This window comes from Lissotriton vulgaris, unplaced genomic scaffold (genome assembly GCF_964263255.1).
Source record: "Lissotriton vulgaris unplaced genomic scaffold, aLisVul1.2 SCAFFOLD_360, whole genome shotgun sequence".
Classification (NCBI taxonomy): domain Eukaryota; kingdom Metazoa; phylum Chordata; class Amphibia; order Caudata; family Salamandridae; genus Lissotriton; species Lissotriton vulgaris.
The window spans coordinates 2,339-25,012 of NW_028249489.1; the positions used below are offsets into that span (position 1 = coordinate 2,339).

At 44.7% G+C, this 22,674-nt stretch overlaps 1 protein-coding gene across 1 annotated transcript in view; it reads right to left on the reverse strand.

The window, feature by feature from the left end:
- Window positions 1-1,956: 1,956 nt before the first annotated feature.
- The window catches only part of LOC147663560 (serine/threonine-protein kinase Nek6-like), a gene marked incomplete at its 3' end in the record, with an annotated part of 502,329 nt that continues 481,611 nt past the window's right edge, over window positions 1,957-22,674 (reverse strand). Inside the window, exons 7-8 of the mRNA XM_086950359.1 lie at window positions 22,526-22,634; window positions 1,957-2,064 (exon numbers count right to left, since the gene is read on the reverse strand). Coding sequence (XP_086806485.1) covers window positions 1,957-2,064; window positions 22,526-22,634 — 217 coding nt within the window. The remainder of the gene's footprint in view (window positions 2,065-22,525; window positions 22,635-22,674) is intronic.

The window sequence follows — 22,674 nt, forward strand, 5'->3', positions numbered from 1 at the left end:
CAGTGTTCCCTTCAACGTGAAGCCTATATACTTTGATTCTGGTGTTTGAGTTAATGTTAGCCACAGCGCAACCCACTGGAGATGCGGCGCAAAATAGTAAATCTCAAAATCAGCAACTGTAAGGGGACTTCATATATAGGAAAGTAAAATTTAGATAAGGCCATTCTATGTTTACCATTTCCCCTAAATCAAATCTTCTTGTACTGGTTTAACAACTCAGAAAGAGTAGTTTGTGACTACAACAGGGAGAGTGAAGAAATGATATAGAAAACGGGGTAAAAGGATCATGTTAGCTATAGCTACCCTACCCCTGGGTGAAAGGGGCAATGTTTTCCAAAATCTCATGGATGTTCTGGCGGTAGGCAAAGTCCAATCTAAAATGTCTGAGATTATATTAGGATGCTTCTCATAAATGTTGACTGCTAAGTATTTCATTTTGCGTGAAGCTAGTTTGAGACCACCCAAATCAATTCCAGCAGGCACCTGCGCCTCATGGGCCTAGAAGAGTAAAATATATGTTTTAGTCTTGATTAACATTAGCCCTGAAACTCTACCAAATTCTTTGAGTGCCTGCAAGGCTATTGGGATGGCTATACGAACATCCCGAAGGTATAGTAGAACATCTTCTGCATATGATGTGGTAATGTGAGTATGTCCTTGCAGAATAGCGTTTTTCTTTCGGCTCATGACGGAACGGTTCCGTCATGAGCACAGCTCAACCGACGCTCATGACGGAACCGTTCCGTCATGAGCATGGAAGGGGTTAACTCACACCCTTGCCATGCCTTTCTAATTACCCCACATATTACATGTCATCACATCTTCTATGACATAATTTATAATATCATACAATATTTGCAATAAAATTATTGATGAGAACACTGTGCATGATGGGAGCGCTTGTTTTAGTCACCTAAAGGCACGAGTTATAGTTTTTTGTCATAACTAGAACTACTGTATTTCCATTGTTTTATGTGTGTAAAATTTGAACCTAAGTATAGCGTCCCTGTGATCTTTGGTTATTTCAGTGAATTTCTACAGTTTTTTAAATCCTATTTCCCAACTATAATGTCTCTGTAACCTTTGTTTTTTTCCAATAAATATACATACACACACATAAAAATATACATATAAGACAAACTTTTGAAATTAAAAAATAAAAAGTTTATTCTTTAAAAAAAGTAATATAGTAGGGGTTGTTTACATTACTAATAAAAGGGAGTCCTTGTTCCAATGGAAGCTATATTCAATGGACATGTTCATAATTACTAGCACTGTTTTAGTAGGGATGCATTACAAAGGGGCAAGTTAGGAAATGATTACAGAATAAGCTGTATTTTTCTTTCAAACAGTATGTGCCAAAGGTAGCAAAAAGAAGGAAAGAATTATGGGCTTGGCATTCAATGGAGTAGGACACCAAGCATGGGATGAGAGTGCAATGGAGTTTAGCATCACTCTAGGTCATCTATACTAAAAGTAAGGAAAACTCATTCCAAAATTGTTTTCCGGCTTTCAGTCAGTGCCTCAATAGAATAATGTAATCAGAACATGCTGGAAAAAGGTTCAGCCATACTTCCTTATTTCTAATTCAGTTTGCCCTGTTTGGAAACCCCAACTTTCTGGTAGTGGGACGAGGTAGAGTGGACAATTTCCAACATGGACCTAAATGAGCCAGTCCTAAACAGGTAGGTGAGTTTTCCACAATTCCATTCATTTTTGCAACATTTAGTACCACTGAATTTCTGAAAAGCAAGAGGGTATTTTCGAATCAAATTATTTTATATATAAAAAAGAAACAGGGTATGTTGATTGTAAGAAGATGTGTTGATATTGAAATACTTCTAAGGTACTTTCTAAGACACACATCTCATTACCAGCAAACCTTCGGTCCACTGCAATTCCGAATGATGAATGACGCACGGTTAGGTGCAGTTTTTAAAAGGGGTCGGATCTTACCCAAGGAATGTGCTGCAGTGGTTTTCGAACTAAAAAATCGGCCCAGTCCTAGATCTCCGAGCTTCACGACTCCGGTGGCGGTAATGAACACATTTGCGGGCTTTATGTCTGCAAAACATCAAAACACAGGGTGTGGTTACTGTAGAGTACTGTTACAATAAGCTTTAAAACGCTCCAGATTTTTGTTAGTTCCAGATGCCAAGGTTGTGCCCAAGGAAGATATAATTGTATTACAGGGAAATTAAAGTACTGAAGGCGCTTTTTAAAATATTAGAATTGGGCAGTGACTTGGGCTCTCAATTAAGAGTTGCATGAATGTAATAATGCAAGGAAGTGAATGACAAACATTGCATGTCCTGTGTTGCCTGTTTTAAGTAATGCACCTCACCAGAGTCAATTCTCACCACACTCTGAACAAATGTAGCCTTCAGAAGCCTGTCGCATATAACAAATACATATTTATGACCCTATTAGATAGGTGGACAAAACTGAACCAAAATGTGAAGAAATGATGACCAAATAACGACGATGGCCATAATACATCTATATCTATACTACTATTATAATCTATACTACTATTATAAAGAGAGAACACAAACCTTTGAGCCAGGTAAACTCGGGAACCACAGCGCCAATCCACACACCCGATACATCGTTGAAATTGCCAGGGTGTGCAGATGGACATAGGCTATAAAAAATAAAAAATAAACGTAAATTTAAAAATTTAACAACAAAAAAAAGTAGTCCCCTGAAAGTAGCGCCGGCTGCGACGTTGCACTGGCCGCGACGTAGCGCTGGCCGCAACGTGCGTGATGACGAGGAGGAGCGGCGGACATGGAGTGGCGGTGAAGTGAGGAGCGCGGGGAGGAGCGGCGGCTCAGGTGAGGCGAGGCGGGAGGGGGACGGGACGGGAGGGGGGCGGGCCCTGCTACCATCTGCTCCGTGTCCGTCCCTGAAAAAAAAAGAAAAAACCAGCATTAGCGGCGGCTCAGGTAAGGCAAAGGCGAGTCGGGGTGGGAGAGGGGCGGGCGTTTGGCCCTGCTTCCATCTGGTCCGTGTAGCAAATAGGTGTCTTGGCGGCTCAGGAAAGGCAAAGGCGAGGCGTGGCGGGGCTGGAGGGGGTCGGGGCAATGTCGGGGCGGGCGGGGGCATGGGTGGGCGGTTGGCCCTGAAGCCTCAATGCCCCCGGACAACGTCGGGGCAGGCTGCTAGTTGGGAAATAAAACTCGGAGCTATCTAAAGTCTGCAAAAGTCAGGTACTGGATGAACTGTTAAATACTCACCTACAAGGTTCCCAATGTAATGGGAGACCAGAAAGATGAAAAACTGCTAAAGCTGATGGATGTAGTTGTGCGTGGCATGCAGCCACAGCACATCTTAAAGGAGCCAATGTGTGCGTTCAAAGGGCTGCTCAGTGAGTTGTGTACAAGCGGATCTAGGGCATCAGCTTAGGCAGCCATGTTATGCGGGGTCAAAAGTCTAGAAATCTGCCCTTTTTAAGTATATGGACAGCTCCCGAGCATGTAAAAAGGCTATTTTCTGTGAGGTGCTGAAAATCCTCGGATTGTTGCTGAGCGGCACAGACTTCACATCATTCAAACAGGTACAGAGAATTATGTTGATTGAATTCTTACCTGCTTGCAAACAGGCAGTGCTGCACTCCTCTCATGTGCTTGTTACGGAGCAAAAAATGCATGGGGAGTTGCCTTGAAACAAAAATGGATACTCTGATCGTATGATTAAATATGATGCCTACAATCACCACCAAGTACCAGGACGCGAGAGCCTAGGCTACTGAAACCTGAAATAAAAATGTTATGTTAAACAGCACTTATATCGCACACAGCTACTCCAGGGAGTGTCCCGGCACGTGCCCTGCAGGTGGTTATACGTGAAACAGAGAAACTAAAAAAGTAGGGTCTTCAGTCTCTTTCTGAAAGCCTTGGGTCACTCAGAGCCTGCATCTCCACTGGGAGTTGGTTCCAGGCTACAGCCCCCATCAATGAGAGGGAGCTGCCACCAGTCCTCTGCTTGCGACACCTGGGGACGCATGCCATGAGCTTGGTGGAGGAACATATCTGCCTAGTCAGAGCATAGAAGCTGAATCTTGCTCTCCGATAGGCCGGACCATGAACATAGAGGGCAGAGTAAACAATTACCAGAGATTTAAACTTCACCCTCTCTTTCACCGGCAACCAGTGGAGGCCATGAAGGGGCTGCCTAACGCTTACCCTCTTAGGGAGGTTCAATAGTAGTCTGGCCGCTGCATTCTGAATAACCTGAATTTTATTTAAGAGGTAGCCAGGCAGACCAACACACAACGCGTCGGCAGAATCAATGCAGGATGTGATCAAGGCTTGGGCGACAGTTTTCCTTGCAGTAATGGGGAGCAGTGGTAAGAATATTTTCAGTACCTTCAACATACTAAAACATATTTCCGATAGTTTTTTAATCTGATGGCCAAAGCATAGTTATCATCAAACCAGATCACCAAGTTCTTAGTAGGACCCCCATGGGGTGAAGGCAGGGGAGACTCGTCAGGCTAAAAAGAGTGTCAAAACTGTGGGGGGGAAGTTATCAAAAAGGAGGATCTATATCTTGTCCTCATTACATTTCAATTGGGCTCGTGATAGCCACTGATTATTTGCGGTCAGGCAGTTTTTTGCATGGATAAAGCTTATCTCACTTTTTTTCCAGGAGAAAAGGAGTGGAGTATCATCCGCATAAGAGATGTCTTTGGCTACAAGTTTATCCGCTAGGTGAATGAGGGGAGACACATAGTTGTTAAACCGCAGTTGGCTCAATACAGCGCCCTGAGGAACCCCCATAATCAGAAAAATGGAGACCGTGCAAAGGGTGAGATCCAGATTTGCGGTGTTCTATCATACAGATAGGATTTAAGCCAATTCCACGCTGACCCTACCACGCCGATTTCCGGATCGCGAGCCAGGAGCAGTGCATGCAGGACTGCATTGAACGCAGCCGATGGGTCCAAAAGGATCAAAACTGCCCTGCCCCCTGAACCTACGGTTTCACGTATAGCTTCAGATATTTCAACCAGCACTGCTTCCGTGCTGTGTAAGGATCTAAAACCTGATTGGGCTAGCTGAAGTTCATGCCATTCCACAAAGCCAGATAGCTGATTGTTGACCTGTTTTTCCAGGACCTTGGCCACTGCTGGAAGAAGGGAAATGGGGCTTTAGTTAGAAGGAAGAGCAGGATCCAGTGAGGGTTTCTTGAGCAGGGGAACAATCATGGCCTGTTTCCAGGTAGAAGGTACCCTGGCTGAGGATAGGGATAAACCACACAGTTAATAACCTCAGTTGCACCTGACAATAGTTTAGTCGGGCAGGGATCAATAGGTGAACTGGATTTAAGAATTTTTAAGGCTACCAGGGAGTCGCTCAAGGATATGGCTTCAAATACCTCTAGTTTAGCCTTAGGGGATAGGAATCTTGACAAAAGGAGAGTCCATCACCAATAGCTGGTTATCACAGGCACCAAAATTGGCTTGGAACGAACCTTGTTGATAAAGACACTTGAAAGTTCATTGCACCATTCCTGCGACGGCGTATGGACACATCTCCGCTTTGGGGGAGAGAAAGTCTTTAATCATTGCAAAAATGTCTTTGCCATTATTGCTATAATGGGCAATACGCTCCTCAGAGTAAAGGATTTTAGCTTTAAAAAATGGAAGCATAGTATTTCTTTTGAGCTCTTTTAAATGTCTCTCTATCCTCTGGTCTATACTCCTGTCTCCATTTGCATTCTAACTTCTTGCCTGTTATCTCTCCAATTTTAGGAGGCCGGAAAACCAAGAATTTGTGGGGGAGTTCCTATTGCACCTAAGCTGGACCGAGGAGATGAGTTGATCAACTACTTTGTTGATCCAGCTATTATAGCTCCCAAGTGGATCCTCTATTTTTCCTGAGAGCAAGGGAATGGACTTGGCGAACGCTATACCCAATTCCCCAGGGTCGTTCTTATTAACAATTTTCCCTTGCTGCCTGTAGGCCATACCAGCCTGCATCAGCTTATTCTGTATTTGCCAGGCGAATTTATCAGGAAATGGTCTGACCAAATCACTGGCAAGGGGTCCTCCACAAAATGTAATACACCAACCTTGGCTTGGATCTCATGCTTTCTTCCATACCATACCCACTGGGTCAGTGGAATCATCTTTACTCCCGGTGTCAGGAGATGTACTTTAAGGGTCACTCACCTCTCTTGCTGGCGCATTATAATTTAAATATGCCTGCTGACAGAGCTCCTCGTGAATTACCAGATACATTTCCAAAATATGCTAAAAACACTAATATCTGCTTCTGAATGGAAAACCGCAAAGAAAACCAGACTTGCATTACCTGATGCCAGCACCACGTTTTATTGGGGAAGGAGCGATATCGAACATGAATGGAGACCAAAATAAAATCCTGGAGGTGAGGACGGACGCAGAGCCACCAGCCCACCTTCTTCACAGAAAGTAAGGAACTTCAGCACCATCCTTGATGCAAAGCTCTCTCTTATTCACCTCTAGTCCACACCATGAATAAAGGGGCCAAAAATGTGAGAAACATATATTTCTTCACATTGGATACTTGGTGGAGCTCATCACAGCGATGGACTGGACACACCACGACTACTCAATACAATGCCATCAATACAGGGCTACCTACGAAACAAGTTAAGCCTTCAAAGGGTGCAAGGCCAAGGAGCCCAAATGTGCCTGACTTTTGGAACATGAAACAGCGTCAAACTTGCACTAGCAAAGCTCTATTTGCTCTCCTGTTCATAGTCCAAACCCTGCAGCGGCTAAAATGCCCAGAGCACTTGTACTACCTAGCCCCCTCTTTATAAGCCTGTGAGGGACCTTTGCCCGATGACTGCACCCAGCATTACTCAACAGGACTATCAATGCAGCTCCCTGGGGGTCCAGTCCCTTACACTAAGAGGTCAGAATGTCCAAGCGTAGAAATAGTTTTGAGATGAATTGTTCAAATAAAACAGATTGAGTCCTAGGATTAGTCCTCGGTGGCATACCTGACGAGGAGCTGTGTGGCTCCCAGCTCAGCCCTGTGATTGGTCAGCTTTGCACATTTAAAGGCTGAATCCAAACAAATCCTCTCCTCTCACTCATTAAAGAGTCTGTCACGTCACAAGGAAGCTTGTAGAGAGAGGACAGAACACCTATTTTGTTGAATGCTATGAACCTAAACCAACGCCGAGCTAAACAATGTGTGGTAGAGATAATAACTAAAAATGAAAACTTTTGATGAGCCTACAACTATTTTCTACAAAAGAAAGGGGTTGCAATTGACGAACATCAGAAAACATATAACCCCGCTTATCAGTGTAAGGCCCCACCTGAATGACCTGCAATGACATACTTTTTGTTTTTTTAACTGCGGCCACTACTCGTTTTTTTAGCTAAGAATGTCCAAAATCATAACTTATGCCTTTGTTTAGATGTTTTTTTATGTCGTACTGGTTGCGCTTTTTTTTTGTACAGTGGTTTGAATTCACAGGTAAGTTAGTGTGATAAAGGGAGTGGCACCATTTAATGGGTTGCTGAACATGCACGTGTAGTGCAGTTGAATGGGTTGCCGAGCATGCTCGCGCAGTGCCATTGAAGGGGTTGCCGAGCATGCTCGCGCAGTGCCATTGAAGGGGTTGCCGAGCATGCTCGCGCAGTGCCATTGAAGGGGTTGCCGAGCATGCTCGCGCAGTGCCATTGAAGGGGTTGCCGAGCATGCTCGCGCAGTGCCATTGAAGGGGTTGCCGAGCATGCTCGCGCAGTGCCATTGAAGGGGTTGCCGAGCATGCTCGCGCAGTGCCATTGAAGGGGTTGCCGTTGAAGGGGTTGCCGAGCATGCTCGCGCAGTGCCATTGAAGGGGTTGCCGAGCATGCTCGCGCAGTGTCATTGAAGGGGTTGCCGAGCATGCTCGCGCAGTGCCATTGAAGGGGTTGCCGAGCATGCTCGCGCAGTGCCATTGAAGGGGTTGCCGAGCATGCTCGCGCAGTGCCATTGAAGGGGTTGCCGAGCATGCTCCCGCAGTGCCATTGAAGGGGTTGTCGAGCATGCTCCCGCAGTGCCATTGAAGGGGTTGTCGGGCATGCTCGCGCAGTGCCATTGAAGGGGTTGCCGGGCATGCTCGCGCAGTGCCATTGAAGGGGTTGCCGGGCATGCTCGCGCAGTGCCATTGAAGGGGTTGCCGGGCATGCTCGCGCAGTGCCATTGAAGGGGTTGCCGGGCATGCTCGCGCAGTGCCATTGAAGGGGTTGCCGGGCATGCTCGCGCAGTGCCATTGAAGGGGTTGCCGGGCATGCTCGCGCAGTGCCATTGAAGGGGTTGCCGGGCATGCTCGCGCAGTGCCATTGAAGGGGTTGCCGGGCATGCTCGCGCAGTGCCATTGAAGGGGTTGCCGGGCATGCTCGCGCAGTGCCATTGAAGGGGTTGCCGGGCATGCTCGCGCAGTGCCATTGAAGGGGTTGCCGAGCATGCTCGCGCAGTGCCATTGAAGGGGTTGCCGAGCATGCTCGCGCAGTGCCATTGAAGGGGTTGCCGAGCATGCTCCCGCAGTGCCATTGAAGGGGTTGCCGAGCATGCTCCCGCAGTGCCATTGAAGGGGTTGCCGAGCATGCTCCCGCAGTGCCATTGAAGGGGTTGCCGGGCATGCTCGCGCAGTGCCATTGAAGGGGTTGCCGGGCATGCTCGCGCAGTGCCATTGAAGGGGTTGCCGGGCATGCTCGCGCAGTGCCATTGAAGGGGTTGCCGGGCATGCTCGCGCAGTGCCATTGAAGGGGTTGCCGGGCATGCTCGCGCAGTGCCATTGAAGGGGTTGCCGGGCATGCTCGCGCAGTGCCATTGAAGGGGTTGCCGAGCATGCTCGCGCAGTGCCATTGAAGGGGTTGCCGAGCATGCTCGCGCAGTGCCATTGAAGGGGTTGCCGAGCATGCTCGCGCAGTGCCATTGAAGGGGTTGCCGAGCATGCTCGCGCAGTGCCATTGAAGGGGTTGCCGAGCATGCTCGCGCAGTGCCATTGAAGGGGTTGCCGAGCATGCTCGCGCAGTGCCATTGAAGGGGTTGCCGAGCATGCTCGCGCAGTGCCATTGAAGGGGTTGCCGAGCATGCTCGCGCAGTGCCATTGAAGGGGTTGCCGAGCATGCTCGCGCAGTGCCATTGAAGGGGTTGCCGAGCATGCTCGCGCAGTGCCATTGAAGGGGTTGCCGAGCATGCTCGCGCAGTGCCATTGAAGGGGTTGCCGAGCATGCTCGCGCAGTGCCATTGAAGGGGTTGCCGAGCATGCTCGCGCAGTGCCATTGAAGGGGTTGCCGAGCATGCTCGCGCAGTGCCATTGAAGGGGTTGCCGAGCATGCTCGCGCAGTGCCATTGAAGGGGTTGCCGAGCATGCTCGCGTAGTAGATTTATGTTGAAAAAAAAAGGAATATTCCGAGTATTTTTACTGAAGGTTTTGCAATTCAAGACAGAGCCCACAGGGAGCAAGTGAGGACAATGACAACCGTTGGCTTTTCCTTTTTGGTAGTTTATTTCAGTATCATCTGGACTGAGTTAATAAATATGCAGTGATTTAGGACACATCACTTGTTCACTTTTTCTAGATGTGTGGCGGTGACTCCATAGAGTCATTTCTGCTCTCTACCCAACAATTTATAAATAGGATCTTGACTCTAGTGGGTCTATTCTCGAAAGAAAAGAAGCATTACACCACAAATATGAAGAACATATCTTCAAGATCTAGACGCTGGGGAGGGCTTACAGCTGGAAGTGGATGTTCTCTGGATATGTTTCGCGCTCGCAGTGTTAACGCTCCCGTTTTGAAGAGAGAGGTCCCATGTCGCAGCTCTGGGCCATCATTTGTTTGGTGCACCAAAAAAGCCTCCTCTTGTTCAGCCGAGGACTTTGTAATCCCTGTTGAACATAGTTTCAGCTAAATTAATTTCATTAGCTATTATAGTTCCTTTTCTGGCTCTTTGTCCACCTTAAAGAGAGGACTGCTGGCCATCGTAGTGTTTGGCTGTGTGCAATCTACTGCATAATAATAATAATGGAACTTATAGCGCATAGCTACTTCAACAGAAGTGTCCCAGCGCTAGTAAGTCAAAACTCCCGGGAAAGGTCACAGAAGACCTAAGGAAGAGCAAAGCCTATTTAAAAAAACACTGATTTTTAAGTTCTTTCAGAACATAAGTTCTGTTTTTTATTGCTGCAGATAGTTAACTCCAAACATGTCACCTTCCATGAAGATGGTGACCCAGTTCAGGACTGAGCCATAAATAGTTCTCCGGGTATGCCCAGACATGGGTCCCGTGCACACTGGGCCACCGGAACCAATCTATACCTGTCTGAAGAGCCCTAACTAGGTCGAAACCAGTCCTAGGTTTCTTCTGATCTGGTTCAGGAGGGCCTGGCCTGGCAGTTCAGGCTGGGCTTTTCCCACTGGAGCAGGGTCGAGACTGATTGGCCTATGGCTGGGTCCAAACTGTGGTGGCATGGTGCGTAAAATCACGATGGACTGGGATGCGGCCCGAGTAAGTACCAGTGGCTGAGATTAATTCAAGCATGCCATCCATCACTTTTTCATATACTTGCGAATAGTAAAACAGTGCTCTTCTCAGCCAGTATTATGCACTTGCCGAATGCCATAGATTCCTCTTGCTGTGGCTATTTCTATGTGGCAGAGTGTCAAGGAACTGGACTCTGACATCGGTAAAGGTTTGACCCCGTCCACCAAAAATCCTATCATCAAAGTGCACGAGCAAGGGCCTTGCGCACTGCGTCACTTTAGAGAGCAGCTCTCCAGCTTGCAGAAATATTGACCTGAAAGTGCCTCTACCTGGGGATGCGGCTCCGGTGTTTGGGTTCTGCCACCAGCACTATTACCGGTGTAATAGGTAATATGCAATGCAGTCCTGAGGCATGCGCGAGACGGCAGGACCGTCCCTTTAAGTGGGATTCAGGCAGAAGGCTTCCCAAACCCATCTTAATCAGGGACATGGTACCCTGCTTCTGCCTCTTATTATTTCGTGAATACTCAGAAGTCACTTAAGCAGCACATGTCCCTATGCATGACCGGCTGCTGGTTTTGCACATTAACAGTGACAGCTTTAATGCTGCCGCTGATTCTATTGTAACTCTGCAACCTGTGCTCCTAAGTAAGTTTGGCTTCCATTTCGAGCACCACGGCCATTCCTCACAGGGAAAAACCATGATTAATAGTCAATGTCTTTTAATAACGGGAATCAAGCAGTCTGTTCAGAAAAAGGTACAGTCATTAAACTACAAAGAGTGGGTTCAAAAATAGGATATTTCTTTGTAAAAAAAAAAAAGTGTCTGGAGGCAGCTACTAATCTGATGGTCCAACGACCCTTCTGATAGTTACCAGGAGGCACGAATGCACGCCTGTTTAGTAAGGCACACCCTTGTGCATAATAAGGTTACATGAAGGCACACACTTGTGCATAATAAGGCTACATGAAGACACACACTTGTGCATAATTATATGAAGACACACGCTTGTACATAATAAGGTTAAATGAGACACACACTTGTGCATAATAAGGTTAAATGAGACACACACTTGTGCATAATAAGGTTAAATGAGACACACACTTGTGCATAATAAGGTTAAATGAGACACACACTTGTGCATAAGATTAAATGAGACACACACTTGTGCATAATAAGATTATATGAAGACACACACTTGTGCATAATAAGGTTAAATTAAGGATAGCCACAATCTGCGGATAAGTCATCAGTGCAGCAGGGTTGCATTTTCGGAATCACAGATTGGGGAGTAATCATTTAATACAATGTGCACGTTTTTTTTTTTTAGGTAGGGCGATTAGGTGAAGACTCGAATTAATCCGTGGCTGAAGGTGTCCATTTTGATGAGCTAATGAGCTGGTATAGCTTTGTCCAGCAACACAATCCACATAGTTTAAGGCTGAAAACAGGGCCCAATTAACCGACTGTGGACCAGTCCAGATGGCATCATATAAAGTAGGGATGAGATGCAAATACGTTTTTTGCTTTTGAACTTACCATTACCCTTCTCCCAGGGTCCACCAAGCTCAGCAGCCAGAAAGCCAGGCATAGCAGACCAGGACACCAATGATCCTGCTGGGATATTCAGATAAATGTCTGTCAGACTCTTGTGACAGGATATTGGAGCCACGATTCAAGTCGAGAATGAAGCCAAGTCTCCCAGGATTCCTAGAGGTGGGAAAGGAGTGGGTTCTCCCATCATCAAATCAGCAAAGTTTTATTTTCTTTCACTTTCCATACATCTTCTGAGGAGGTCTAGGCTCTGCAGGATGTGTAGGGGATTCAGACTAGATTGTCATAAGTAGGTTTTTTTGCACTTTATCCTTACCTCTGAATAAGGAGTCACATCTTCTATGGAGTATGGTGCATTCCCTGCTTCGGATCAGATCACAATGGCAGAGAAACTCACAGACTTCTGTAATCCACAATGTGGAAGGCACCCCTAGCAGGACCAAGTTCTGCCTCGCCGGTTACTAATCCAGGCCCTCACTACAAATAGGTTTTCCAAAAAAAAGACAACAAGGACATCACACGGGAGGGCAGTCAATGCACGAGGGAATGCAAGCTGAATATTGAAAGGTAATAAGTTATTCACGCCTTTGTAATACACCCAACGCGCTTTGGAAGATAGCAGAGAGCATGCAGGTGGATTAATGAAAGGATGAAGTGCGCTGTGAGGTGCTCCGTTGTTGACAAAGAGAGCGCCATAGTGTAGAACTTCAAACTGTGAATATTCCATGTCAGAGGGGGAGACATCTCAACAGGGAAGGGTTGATGAGACGCAAGATTCTTGAGGAACGTGCGCGTGTAGTTTTGTGGCTTGGGGCCAATGACTTGTGAAAGGTTTTTAAAGGCAGAGCGCTAAAAATCAAGACCTTGCAGGCGTATCTTTCTGATAGACGATGGAGTAAGGGTCCATGGTTGAGTGGTTTTGCCATTTAGTGGCAGAGCTTGGGAGGGTTTGATGGTCTTCAATTTGGACGAGTTAATGCCTTCAAACATGTCATTACTGTAGTCCATTTTTGGGCGTACTTAGGGCCTGATTTTTCATCCTATAGATGGTTTTCAGTAGGGGATGTTCCATATGACTCTGCTGCATTCCGGGGTGTAATTTTCCGGGAGAATAATTGTTCAGGCTTTTGCATAAACCTCTGAAAATAGGGTCAGACGTGCAACCATCAAGTCGAAGTTATTAATTCAATGCTAGTATTCTTCTTTTAGAAAGCTGCTTCTACAGCCTGACGTTGTCACCCTTTAGTATATATTTATAAAGTTTTATACAGCGCAAACAAGATCCCGAAGGAAATCAGTGCTTTACAATATGATGGGAGGAAGAACAGAAATGCAGTGTCACTTGAAGTTGCTGATTGTAGTTTTTTACAATGGGCTTTAAGTGCTAAAGGTAGACTGCAATATCAAGGGTGTAACAAAGGCATTAAAATTCCCAGCGGGATGCCTGAATTTAAACAAGTATTGGCAAAGACGATATGTTTCTGGGGCCTATTGTCTTTGCCAATGGTTTCTGACGTGCTGTTTATACGGTGCCGCACAGTGTCAGCCAGGTGATGTGAGACAGTGCCAGGCCAGTGTGACTGTGATCATGAGCCACCCTCAGAGCAAGAGGATAGCCTTTCAAACTCAGGACATGTGCCTCAGGTCCAGTACCACGCCTCAGACCAAGATCTAATGAAGCTGCCTTTGTCATAGCTAGGAATGTAAAACGCATTTCTATTTTATTACCCAGAGAGGGCATTATAAAAAACACCTTTCACATTGCACCGGTCAGAGAGTTAAAAAAAAAAATATGCTTCCTATTGCATCTTACCGGACTCACTGGAAGCCTTCGCTGATGCGGTCACTTTGGAAAATTCTAAAAATCTACAAGTGTTTTGGAAATCGACTCAATCTGGATTCCTAGATGGCAATCACAGACTGCATTCCTATGTAGACCAAGAGGTAATTGGTGATATTTTGGCATACAAGAATCATTCTTTGCCCTAAATCAACGCCACGATTTAAAGTGTTGCGGTCAAATCCAAGTAGACGTATATTCAAGAAAACTAAGTGAAGGGTCATCAATTGTATATAAAACCTTTCTGTCCTGATGATGGTCTTGTGAAAACCTTCAAAAAGACCGAAACGTCGACTACTTCAGCCCATCTCTGCATATTTTGAGTCTTTACCATCCTTTGATTTTCTTCTGAGAATTGGGTTGAAATCATTGTTTATATGTTTGAGCAGTTAGGACCTAATGTTTAGATATGTTAAAGGAAGATATTACCAGTACCTTGAATATCTAAATAATATCCATGTATGTACCCTGTTTGATTTGAATAATAACTTTCAAATAACACAAAATCCTGGTCTTTCCGTTCCTTCATTTAATGTACATATAGTGTTAGTGTGGTAACACTTGTATGTTTTGATTTTACTGGACTTCTTTTTCCAAGAAATTAATAAATCCAAAACAGCCACTGATCGATTTCAGACCCAGGTACCTTCATGATTCAATACAGGTCCTAATGGTGCTGTAAAATAGCTAATCAACAAAACCCCTTGCTGGCCAACTCTTTTTGTATTTTCCTATTGCATCTGTCAGCTTTCACATTGTAAAGTCCTCTTCTGCTTTATTTCTCACTGGGTTACCTATACAAAGCCCCTTTTGACTGTATTTGTTGTGGGCTCTGCATTGACTCTGTCTCTATCAGTTATGAGCTACAGAGCTACTTCATGAGCTTGCAAACAACTGCTGCTGATGATGGAAACACTAGAAAAGATGATAAACAAAGGAGGTGAGGCAAAGCCCCACTCTCATTGCTGCATGTTAATAAAGTGTTGTGATTACATGCACTCAGAACAACTAAAGCAGTCTCTAAGCAGACCTAACAAAATGTCAATGAGCCATTAATCCTTTATGGGTTCCAGAGTAGCGTGCTACTCGACAATGAAGCGCTTCAAAACCCCATCAAGGGATAGCAAGCGCTATATAAATACAAATCTCTTTCCCTCTTCTATCCCGTAACCTACCCTTCTCTATCCAAATAACTGAATCACATCTCCACCGCTCAAATTACTTCATATTTCACTATACTAATTTTCAACACTAATCCTTTATGGGTTCCAGAGTAGCATCCTATTCGCCAGAAAAGAGCTTCAACACCCATCAGGTGCTACATAAATGCAAACCTTTCTTCGTTTTTATCCCTCCGCTACCCTTCGCATTCCAAATAATTGAATAATATCCACCACTCAAACTACTTTCATATTTCACCATACTAATTCAGCACTAATCCTTTATGGGTTTACGGAGCAGCGTGCTTCAACACCCCATGAGGGGTAACAAGCGCTATATAAATACAAACCTTTTTTTTTCCTCTTCTATCCTTCTGCTATCATTCCCAATCCAAATAACTGACTAACCTATCCACCACTTAAAATGTACTTGCATGTTTCACTAAACTAATTCAACACTAATCCTCTATGGGTGCCAGAGTAGCGTGCTACTCGCCGAAAAAGCGCTTCAACGCCTCATCAGGAGTAGTAAGCGCTATATAAATGCAATTACAATACAATACAAGTATTACTGTTAAGCAATGTCATCTTGAGGCTGTAGTAATACTTTTAAATGTTTAGATCGTTGATCATGTCTCACCTGAACCCTTCTGTGTCATGGGGTCATTATGGGACCATCGTAGACAATTAGTGCTTTCTTCTCCAACACACATGTTCCCTTCGAACTCCATAAAGGGACTTTGCCCAAGAACTGATCATTTCCCTTTGCTTTCCTGAGGTGCAAAGTAATTGAAATGTATTTCTATCCGATGCTAAATTATTTATTATTACAGCGCGCAATGCGTTTGAAATGCTGAATATTCAAATACCGCGGCTGCGGATACGGTGCCTGTACTTTCAAAGGGTTTGTTGTAAATTTGCTTAGCTTCTAGAGTGAACTGAAGTGTGAAGCTCTCTCCATCCACGGGGCTGGATTGTGCTTGCTTTGTAGTTTGCAAAGCTCGTGAAATCTACTAATTTATGTTTGGGTAACTAGAGCCCAGGAGCCATTTCTTCTTCTGTGGTTTGTAAATTCATAAGTTAATGAAGACAGTTTAGCATCCACAGAGGGCACTGAGATGCTCAGATTCTCTTTGTTGCTTGCTCGACATTTTCAAGAATTACAATTATTTCCCATGTACCTCTATTTTATTGCTCTCAGTTCCTAATTGAATATATGTTGTACTTCACTAGAAACATAGCCCTTGTCCACTTGACCAGAACAACAAGCCCTTTGAGCTTGGATGCAACCATAATTGAATAAATAATTTTACAAATGATCATACTGGATTAAAACCTGTCGAGTCAGAAAAACAAAGAACAATTACATTTTTGGTGCTGATTTTGAAGACAGAATAACATCACACTAAATGTGGCAATAGACGTGGCAGACGCAGAATCGGCCAGATTGCGTGGCAGAGCTTTGTCTGCGCAGCGCCTGCGATTGTTCGTGTTGGGCTCGATGGAACAATCGGCACAGTGAAACGAAGCTGGTTGCCGATACTCTCCTTCATTCATATTCACTTGGCAGATTACTTCTGTGAATCTCTGTGACTAGCGGCAAATACAGAAAAGATGGCTGCCAAGAACAGACTTCCATGTCACCATTTGCAAAGCGATGGAATTGGAACTAGGACCAGGGGTCCAATGGTTGCAATTGCAAAAAATTCTCTTTTTGCAAAAGAAAAATTATAAGGGTCGTGTTGCAGTCTACAGGACAACTTCCTCTGATGCCCGCAGTTGTGATTTGCAAAGTCGCACTCGAAGCTTTCAACTGTGGTTGGAGAGTTTTACAGAGGAAATTTTGTTGTAGTTGCAGTTTATTAGTGTTGATAAAGTTCCTTCATCTGTCACCTAAAACGTTAAAAAAAAGTCCTGCCTTTGGTTCCTAGCTCATTCCAGGAACTGGTTATTACCACACTTATTCAAACATGCCTGGATTATGCCAGCGCATGTTATCTAGGCCTTCACAAAAAGTTAAATCAAAGATTTCAATGGCGGCAGCAAGGTATATTTCCCCTCCCTTGCTTAGGGACCATATCTAGCTTGCTCTCTTCTCTCCGTCTCCCCAATGAATACCGTATTGTCTTCAAGGCCATAGTTATCATGCATAAAAAAATCATTCATGGTCAACCCTATCCTTCTTGGTCAACCCTATCATTCATGGTCAACCCTATCATTCATGGCCAACCCTATCCTTCTTGGCCAACAAATTCCTTCTTTATATCCACCCGGATTCCTTACATTCCAGCAGAACCTTTCTGGTCGTGGTCTGCAAGGTGAGAACTTCTACCTGGGGTCAGAAAGCTTTTTTGGTTGCAGCTACCATATTTGTTTTAAAAAAATATATTTTTATTAGCATTTCGTTCAGCAGCATTTATAAAATGGAAGGCAGAACAGCTCTTCATTCACCGAGTGAAATACAGTACAGTGCAGTGACAAGAGACCCCCCCTAACATTTCATGCCCAGTCAAGATGAGAGCCACCCATGCCGAGGGTCTGCAACAGTTAAAGTACATACAGGAGAAACAGCCCCACATGTTGGTGTCTGCGACAGAAGAAAGCTTAGTAGTGTAGCGTTAAATCGATTCATCATACAGTTATAACACTAAGATTGTCTAAGGGGCTACAGTGGGGATGCCTTCCAAAAGTCTACTTAACAAATTCCACTAATAATCAATATGTGCATGGTGGTGTACAGAGCATCAGGGCTTAGAGGCAAGTCCCAGGATGGGGGGGGCGCAACCAGCGGGGCCGGAAGGGCCCACGGGGGCCAATCCCAAGCCATCCCCAGCCGACGTCCCATTGCAACCAGATCACAACTGGCCATGTGGAGGGTTCAGGGGGGCTCCGATGTCCACCCCATTCCACAATACCAAAGGACACCAAGACTTCCCTTGCCTATCAAATAATTTCCCTCACCCCGAACCAGGTGTTGCCGCCTGATCCAAGTTACCCAGCCATGTGTGCCTATTCCCCACCTGTTTGAGCTCCCTCCCAAGGCCCTTCTCCATCGCTGCCTGCCCTCTCTGGGTGCTCCCAAGTGTCCAGGACCTCCCTCCATTGTTCCGCGATGTGGCGCCTTCGCTGTCCTCTCGGTTCTTCCCTAGTCAGGGCTCTGCCCTCTGCCCTGTCAACAATAGTCCACCAGTTTGGACCATAATATGTATGAATAAACAAAGGTTAATAACCTGGTGAAGTCCACGAAGTACCTCTGATACTGGAGCATCAGATTATCTGGGCCACCTGCTCCGGCACATACAAAGAGAAATGAGGCAACAGCATAATCTGTTTGTTACAGAGGTCTTATCTTCACATTGTAGTGGGTATTATTAGTCAAGTTGCATTACTGCAATGCATTCTGAGCAAACATTGCAGCTATTCAATAAAACCAAGTCCAGCTTCTCCAAAGCATTCATTCTCCATAGCAATACAGAAGCTACTACCAGCAGCAACTGACACCAACGTTGGAGGGGCGACACCATCTATCAGTAAAACAACTACGCAAATTCAAAAAAGACCAAGGGCACTGATCAAACGTCAATGATCTCAGCATCTTGCAGTGAAAGCAATGAGTCACCAGTCTTGTGCAATCCTCTAGCTAGTAGGACTATGCTTTAGATGCACAACATTCAGCACTCCTTGCTTGCAGTGAGAGCACATATAGTTTGCAACTCGCAATGCCAACATGAAAAGGTTTTCAGAAGGGATGTCCTTTTGAAAGGGTTTAAGTCATGACCAAATAAGGCAGATAGTGAACAGCGCAGTATTAGATTAACTGCACCTATTCTCTCTCCGATGAGCACTTCTCCAACTCTACCTTCTGAGCCAATTTATAAAACGTACAATCATGAGAGGGTACAGGGCTGCACTCCTGCCGCTCCGTTGCTGTCACTCCCCCAAGAAACATTACATCTGGCCTGATGAATACCGTAGGCTTTTCACTTATTTAGCCATCGTTGTTCATGCGAAGTCCCTTGCAATGCAATTCAGTTCCAGTTATAACCAGGAAGCAAGTTTATTTTCTTAGGACAATTTTCCAAGAGTTGGAGAATGGCCCTGTGACTGATTCTATCTGGATTCCAAACGCAGTTCGTTATAACGCTCATCAAGAGGCCAAACATGTGACCGTATTAAAGCCAAGTGTGGGTTAAGCACAAATTTAAATGATGGTCATACAGGAGTGGCTATGTATAAGCCAGGGATAATCTTAGTTAGTCCACAACCATAGAAACAGGGCATTTGTCAATCAGAAGAGCCAGCTGATTGACTTCCAAAAGTCACCGAGGCAAAGCATACAAAACCAATTGCCAGGAAACACATTTTGACACCGAATACTGGGTATGTAGGTGTGGTGGGACTAATTCTACTAAATGGATGGAGGGGTGCTTTTGTCAGTGACTGATGACTTGATTACTAATTGCTCTGGTTGATATATTGCAGGTAGACATTTTTCGATAAATGTTTTGATTGATAAAACCGAATGACAGTGGTGAAGCTGGATTATCACTTTACCAAGAGTTGTACCTTTTGGTCAATGTGCTTTATAAATAAGAGGCCTTATTTTCTTAAGGGCTGTGGATTTCCCCATCAAACTCTATTAGGTCATACACCTATGCATGCACAGCCCCGTGCAGAGGGCGTCCTCTTTAGGCCCCTGGAGTGCCCCACACCCACCTTCTAGAGAACCACTGTCCCCATCTAACAAGGACCAGAGGTCCTAGTAGGACACATGCAGAGGAATACCTTTGTATGCCTTCTGAGGCATCCAAAGACTTGGCACCAACTATACCAGAGCATGGCAGCGATACCGGACTCAGGGGCTTTTACTTACCAGCGATGTCAAGAGTGTAAGGTTATCAGATGATTGCATGCCATAAGGAAAACTGTGCTCAAGTCCTCAGCTTTCATTTAACAATTGTTTGTGTTCTGGTTCACCTTTGACCAACACAGTTTGTTGTAAAAAAATAAATATGCAAACTTCTGCCGGTATGTTTTTGAGCTCCCTACTGGTGGTGTTGGACAATGTTTCCATTGTGTGTAATTAAAAACTGCATGTGGAGTACCAATTGGGCAAGTAATGAAGTTATAGTTCTTTGAAAGAGCAAAGCTGAGGCAGGTTATAGGATGTTCTTGGGGACACAGTCATCTGGTGCTCTTAAAGAGGAAGTGGTTATCGAGGTTCGGCCTTCAGCAGTCTGCACAGCACTCTCCTGCATGTAGAGGCTTCCTTCTGCAACAAGGACACTTGTACCATTGTAATGATAATGGCCCTGTAGTGTACAATTATAAAGGCAACCGTCATATTGTGATGGAAATATAACCCAATCCACATTTTAGCCGCTTACTTCATGAATTCCTTAGCGTTGTCGGTGTGTGCATTAAAGTTCTCAGAACCTTGCTTAAAGCAACCAATGGAAAATGCAGATGGTATAATCACTCTTGGCTGCTTCTGCGAACACCAAAGACTAAATGGGAGCCCAGAGCACCTTGTTTGCTGGTAGGCAATCAGTCCTCATGATGTGGCACGCTCTTCGACTACTGAGATCTCCCATCTTCCCCCTCTACCAAGAGACCCCGGTGCCCAATATCTTCAGATACTTTGACAACTAAGGTGTAATGCTCTTCATGTGCAAGCAAATTAAATGGACACTGGAAACTTGCTGTAAGCAACTTAACAACTCTAAAACAAGGCTAAACAAGCTCTCCACCCATCCTCCAATGACTACCTCTACACCTGGCCAGAGATCCCCAAAGTACCACTGATTATTATTGATTATTATTCTGTTGTACTTGTCCTCTGCTCAGGTTTAACTTTGTGTTTAGCATGAAAGTTCACCGTCTGCATTTCCATTATCCCATGTATGTATTATCAAATATGTTATGTGTCCACTCATATGTACAAATTGTTACTGTGTACAGCACTTCTGGTCAAAGTGTTTGCAAACTTAACTACAAATTCAAAACAAAACTTTGTGTGCTGAAAGGCAACTGTAAGGTTTGCATTGTATTCATTTTATTGAAACATGATCAAATATATGCCTGTACACCAAATCTACTGTCTATCTCTTAAGATATGGGAGATGCCAATCTTAGTGCTATAAATAAAAAGTCTACAGTGATGACAATGAGGCCAAGGCGTTTAAAAAAAAAAACATTAAAAAATCAAAGCGTGATTGGGAGTGGTGCGGGAAGCAACACTGAAAAAATGGAGGCGGAGAGGGGATGTGAAAAGGGAAGCAGCACACAGGGGAGGGAAGAGAAACAAAAGACCTGAGCGCCCCATGGAATGCTGGGAAAGAAAAATCTTGTTCGCTGATGTGAGCTGTTGAAGGGAATAAGTCAGTAATCTAACCAGAAAGAATTATCAAGAGGCTGTGGCACAGGAGAGAGTCAAACACAAGAAGAATGAAAGCCATTGAATAAGAAGCAAGCAAATAGATTGACAAGAAAGCCCACCAATGGGGTGAGCCAAAGCTCACTGTAAGTATGATGTATTGCGGACAATACGTCTTTGACAACAGACAGCTGAAGCGGTCTCTAGGGCAGACCTAAACAGAGTGTAATTGCTTGCTTGTGTTAAATGAACAATGCAGTTTCCTTATGCCTTGGAGTTAATTAGCGTGCTTTGCTTTCTGTGTTTTATTAGCTAATTAACCACTCTGATATCTTGGTATGCAGTACTTAGTACTTACACAGGGTAATGTGAATAAATGTGACTGAAAGACATCACAGACACCACTGACATGCACCACCATGGGGTTTTTAAAGGCTTTTGCAAGAGGTCTGGAGAAGCATGCACACAAAAAACAGAAAGAAAAGAAACCAGGACATGAAAAATCTACTAAGTCTGAGGAGCCAAAATACACAGATAAGAAAATGCACCACAGTAATATCGAATACAACAAAAATACTCTACTCAGGACCAAAACTTTCAATAAATTGTATATTTTCTAATGCTTTTAAGTGATCTCTAGTGTTCCAGGTTTCATTAAAAAAGGGAGGGGGTGATGGAGGAAGTTGAGGTGGACATGATATATATGAGGCTTGTTCAGCATGCTGGTGTCAGCTATTCATGTGCGACAAACACACCATCACACGCCCATGCTAATGCCCCACTCAACCGATTGGACACATATTTTCAGAGTTCGCTGTGTCCACCACTTTAAGTTGTCCTCTTCTGAGACTTGCTAATAGCATCTTGGACAGGTCCACCTAATACCAGTGTCTGGAAAACAGAATAGCCATCTTAGCTGCGACCTCCCCGGCACCGACCTCCATAGTCAACCAGATAGCGCAACCCACAGCGAGATCCACTTCAAATTTGTTGCGACTCATGCACTCAGGAGGGGAACATCAACACAATTGTTTTTCAGTGGGGGTGTTTGCTAATGGGAAGGTTTAATTAATATTCAATGAATTATAAAAAGAGAGAGATTTAATATTACCTCTGTGCATCACCCGGCGCGAGTGCATGTGTTCGACCGCGCTGCATAACTGCACAAAATATTTCCAGACTGTCCTTTCAGGTATTAACCGCTTCTGCTTCTTAAAATACTGGGGAGGGAAAGAGAGACAAGACCAGTGAGCTCAACAG